Below are 5124 nucleotides of genomic sequence, written 5' to 3' on the forward strand. Positions count from 1 at the left end.
GGGGGGGTGGTGGGGAGGGTAGAATGGATGATGGCGACACGTCTTGATCTCGTATGGTTCTTTGATGATTGCTTGATTTTCTTGTTTTTGTTTCCAACGATTCCGCATTGGAAGGAGGCGCGAGTGCAGTTTTTTGGCTCCTCCTTCTCACTTCGACCTCCCGTTACCTTCCACACGGGGTGGGGGCCGGTGGTTAAGGGGCGCTCTGTAGGGTCCCTTTGTGAGTTTCCATAGTTGGGGGGGGTGGGGGGGGGGGCGCAGTTAACATGGCCCTATGCTTTGTGAATTCGTTGGTTTATAAATGCGCGAGTGTGTTGGATCAGTCTCATCTGAAGTTGATGATATTGGGTGCATTCACCAAAGCTGAAATTCCCATATTCTTTGTTTACTCCCTCCTTCTGGGAATATGATCCAAGGCCTCATGCAGAGAGGCACTTTCCATCTTTATGATGATGTGTAGCTGTTCTTGTACGTGCGAGCAAGCGCCCACGTTATTTATTTATTTCTCTGTGGGTTTATGGTCATGTGATGATGCTGTATGCATCTCCTGATGTGCAGGTGTTTCTTTACATTTTACGCTAATACCCTTGCATCACAGCTGCTGAAACCTTTTCTTTGCCCTACACGTACCGTCGTTTGGAAAGGTCTCTGGTTTTTTCTGCGTGGGGGGACCTTTTTTATATGTATATTTTCTCTGCTGTTTACTGGGCATTGCTGCATTTCGCCTGTAGTGACTGTTTTTATGGGAGTGAGACGCGTGCGAAACCCCTCATTTTTTTGTTTTGTCTTATTCACCTCTTCATCATCAGCTTTCGTTAAACATCATAAAACCAAAAGGAACCATTGCCACGCCCCAGTTGGTGGTCAGCGACCGCGCGTAAGTGGCTTTGTTACCGTGATTTGTTCCTTCGTTTCTTGTTCGTTTTCTCCATTTTTTTTTTTTTCTGCTTTGCTTCCCTTGATGCACTGTACTCCTCGTTTGTGATCAGTACGGTGGCTTGGACGTTGCTGTTGTGTGATTATCATTACCATCGTTTTTGCCTAGATGGCGTCTCGTGCTTGGGTGGACGATGCAGATCACAACGCGGGTGAGGAGCTGCCAGGTTTTGTGAAGCAGTCTCATGTGCTTCCCGCATGGGCCACCACGTCCACGCATGCAGACCGCAGCGTTATTGGCGACAATGGTGCAGCCAGAAGTGAGGTCGTCGTCTCTTCCTCATCCGCACTGATGATGACAGCCCAAAAAAGATTTCGTGATAAGGACCTGGACGAACTTCTCGCGCGGACGGAGCCACTTTTGACGTCGAAGCACGACCGCAAGCATGCTGCTCTTCCACCTGTCCTTTCCGTGCTTCCCCTTCCTCGTGATTCTGCACGGACGGTTCAGTGGCATCGCAACGGGCAGCTGGCAGTGGTAGGTGGCAACCACCACTTGTACCTTTTCCATGCAGCCGGCAAGTTTGTGGAGCAGCTCTCCAAGACAGATGTGGAGAAACGGGTCGAGCACACAGCACTTGGGGCCTCAGGCGAAGACGTTGTAATTGTGGGACATCAGTCGTACACACCAGATCTATTGGTGCTCGCTACGGAAAAACTGATTCCGTTGAGGTTTCTTTTTACGCGTGATTCCGCCGTATATCGCAATGGCCGACGGGACAATGGAAAGCATGACTTTTACATCACCAACGTGGCATTGCCGGCAACTGATTTATCCACCAGGCTGGTGGCTATATCAAGTGGAGCCACCGTGACAATTGGGTCCTTGTCATCTGGTAGTGTCACCCATCGCATCGAGAGTAGCGATCCTGTTGTGGATATCTGCTTTTCAGGAGGTCCACATGAAGTAACTATTGCCACGCGTAATAAACTGACGGTGTACGATTTACGCAAGACTGCTCAGTTTCTGTGTGAAACCTGTGACGATGGCACCGTAGACATCACAACGTTTGCCACCTCCGACTCTGCCTTGGCTGTAGGGTCTAAAAGCGGTATTGTTAATATTTACAACAAGGGCTCTGCAGGACCCGCGAAGACTCTCAAGAACCTGACGACAAGCATCAATTGTTTGGCATTTGGAGAACGCAGCAACGGTGACGCGGTGCTTGCGTACTCGACCAAGGCCCAGAAGGGTGGATTTCGTCTCGCCGTGCTCCCAGAGTGCCGTGTCGTGCCGTCCTTTCCTGCTGTTTCGCAGCGTCACCAGTTTATTCAGAGTTTGGCCTTTGCCCCAACCGTTCCTGTGCTTTCTGTCGGTGAAAAGCAGAAGGTCACGAACTACGCGTTGTGAGGCGGCGGGTATACCGGTTTTTGGGACGGGAGGAGAAGGCACCCAGAAGAAAAAGGACGAAGAAAAAAAAAGGAGGGAAGTAGGAAGGAAGGTGCAAACTCCTCGCAGTAAGAGGAAGAGAGAAAAAAAACAAAAAAAACTATGAAATGACAGAAAAGAAATGAATTCCGTTTAAGACTCTGTTAAACTCACGAAGAGAAGGGAGTCAAAAGCAAGAAAAAAAAGTGGTATCACCAACAGTGGTTGAATACAGGGGAAAGAAACGAAAAGAAAAAAAAACTCTTTTTTTTTCCTTTTCTTTTTAGCTGTTGCTGCTCTTCTTCACTACGATGATGATGTCTCTTCCTTAATGGAAGAACCAGGCTGGATGAAATGTCAAAGATTTTTTTTTTCTTACTACATCGTTCTCCCTTTCTTTCTCGCTCTCTGTACGCACCTTTGCCGGCACCATTGTATCTAGTCAAAGTGACATGTGTGGTTGCGCACCTGTTACTGTATAGCACGGGGTCGGCATTGCTTTGCGTCGCGCGTGTGTATTGGTTTTAAAACGAAGAAGGGTGTGCCGGTTTATTTTTTAAAGTTTGTGTCAAGGGAAGGAAAGGACAGGTGTGGTGGTTCCATCCTAGCGATGGCAAAAAAAGGAAAAACAAAAAAGGCAAAAGCAGGTGATGAATCCTTGCGCATTGCATTGAACTGTGACACAGTTCTTCCTCTTGTGCTTGTGGAGAATATGGATGAGGTTAGAGCCAAGTACAAACCCTACAAAATCATTCAGGAGGAACTCTCTGATGATGGGATGGATGACAAACATAACTTTTTTGCAAGGCGATCAAGCTCACAGCGACTAAGTAGAAAACGAGGTAGACCATCTTTTACAATTGATCGTGTTCCAAAATCTTCTGCTTTGCCTTCAGCTCGTGTGGGCTGGGGAGCTCAGGCGCTGCGCGAGAGCACTCCATATGGATTGCTGCGGCGTGTCGATCTCTTTGATCGCTGCAGCTATATTATGGACCACGAGGACTACGTTTGGTGTAATGCAAGAAATGTCGTTAGTGCTTTTTTCACGAAAGTCATTACAAAACTGGAAAAGAGCTACGTCATGCATCTTGGGCTTGCAGCAAGGCGGGACGAAGCCTCAACTAACTTGGATGCTTCCGCTAATGGCACCTATAACAATGATAATAATGCCGTCCCTAAACAGTCGGATAAACGTACTGTGGAGATATGTGGTGTTTGTTTGAGGCCAGAATTTCTGGAAGAGGCCGAACGTTTCCTTCAATGCAGACGATGTGGATGTAAGGCACACGTGAAGTGTTGGATTTTAGAAGCCTTACCGCCTAATTCAGACGATTGGCTTTGTCCATGTTGCGTGGGGGCGCGACGTGAGAAGGGCATTGGACGTTGCTATTCATGTGGGCGAAAAGGGGGGGTAATGCTGCCGTTTGTCTCGGGTCATGAATGGCAACGCAAAGGTGCTGCTGCTAATTCTTTTTTCTGTCACATTGTGTGTGCTCTCACCTTTGGGGAGCTGACCATTGACGTGAAGCAGCGGGTGGTGCACCCCGCAAAACGTGCAAGGAAGTCAGATCGATTGGCTTACTGTGTATTCTGTCACAGTGAAAGTGCGGGGGCGCGTGAGAGATGTCATCACCCTCGCTGTTTTGAGTCAATGCACCCCTCATGCGCACAGCAAGCCGGTACCTTGGAGTGTTACCGGGCTCCGCATCACGCACATACCTCGGGTCCATGGGATGGATGTCACATGTATTGTCGTGCGCACTTTGGCGTAGTGTTAGACTCGGAGCTGGGGCTAGCACGAATGGGGGAGATTGCAGAAGCGGAGGCTCTCCTCCGTGTAACTATGGAAGACTTTGTTGGAACTACACGACCCACGCGAAGAGGACGGCCCCCGAATGCCAAATTCATAGTGGCTACTTTGGAGGCCGTCAAAAAGTATTGGGTTGAGAAGCGTCTGCAACGGCTTCATGAGGGTCTGAAGAAGGCGAAAAGCATTCGCGAAGGCCAAATTGATATCGCCTCCGTCTCACTTAGACCTGAAGTCATGAAGATCACTCCAACCGAGGTGCGTCTCGCACGTTTTGTCTGCCTTATCCCGGAACTACAGCATTACGTCAATGCCACAGTTGAGGGAGTATTGCCTATCCCTGACGAGGAATACGATGACGTGGAGGAGTATAGGAAAAACCGCTCCCGCACCCGTTACGCAAATAACTCGTCAAGACTATATGAAAAAATGCAATCTATTGCTTCTCATATTCATGTCTTTTCTGAGCTTGCTGAATTGCTTCACCAGCAGGCTTTGCTTCGGCAGGAGTTGGTGGATACGGATCTACAGCTTCTCGAGGCGCGCTGTCCCTGGATAGCTGTGGCCAGGTAGCAATTGGAGGTTTCCTGGATCTTGCTTAAAAAAGGGAGTTGGGTTTGATGCAGACACACTATAGAATAAAAATAACGGAAGGGTGACGCAATTATTCACAGAAATGAATCGTGACCACGAGTGGGGTACCTTGGAAACATTATACGAGTATGAGAGAGAAGTTTCTTTAGGGGGTGCGCGACTAGATGGGTGGGGTGGGGTGGGGTGGGGGGAGGGTAGAATGGATGATGGCGACACGTCTTGATCTCGTATGGTTCTTTGATGATTGCTTGATTTTCTTGTTTTTGTTTCCAACGATTCCGCATTGGAAGGAGGCGCGAGTGCAGTTTTTTGGCTCCTTCTTCTCACTTCGACCTCCCGTTACCTTCCACACGGGGTGGGGGCCGGTGGTTAAGGGGCGCTCTGTAGGGTCCCTTTGTGAGTTTCCATATTGGGGGGG

The 5124-nt window shown here is 48.9% G+C and overlaps 2 protein-coding genes across 2 annotated transcripts, besides 2 other annotated features; both read left to right on the forward strand.

Moving 5' to 3' along the window:
- The first annotated feature begins 236 nt into the window (after positions 1-236).
- Positions 237-256: a microsatellite.
- Positions 257-1045: 789 nt separating this feature from the next.
- On the forward strand, positions 1046-2287 carry TraAM80_00036 (uncharacterized protein; the record flags this gene model as incomplete). The annotated part of the gene is made up of 1 exon (XM_029377132.1): positions 1046-2287. One exon carries the CDS (start codon positions 1046-1048, stop codon positions 2285-2287), a length of 1242 nt encoding a protein of 413 aa, XP_029243022.1.
- Positions 2288-2915: 628 nt separating this feature from the next.
- Positions 2916-4685, forward strand: TraAM80_00037 (uncharacterized protein; the record flags this gene model as incomplete). The annotated part of the gene is made up of 1 exon (XM_029377133.1): positions 2916-4685. One exon carries the CDS (start codon positions 2916-2918, stop codon positions 4683-4685), a length of 1770 nt encoding a protein of 589 aa, XP_029243023.1.
- Positions 4686-4872: 187 nt separating this feature from the next.
- Positions 4873-4902: a microsatellite.
- The last annotated feature ends 222 nt before the right edge of the window (positions 4903-5124 follow it).

The sequence above is a fragment of the Trypanosoma rangeli genome (genome assembly GCF_003719475.1).
Source record: "Trypanosoma rangeli strain AM80 chromosome Unknown Tra_15.4_contig_00001, whole genome shotgun sequence".
NCBI lineage: Eukaryota > Euglenozoa > Kinetoplastea > Trypanosomatida > Trypanosomatidae > Trypanosoma > Trypanosoma rangeli.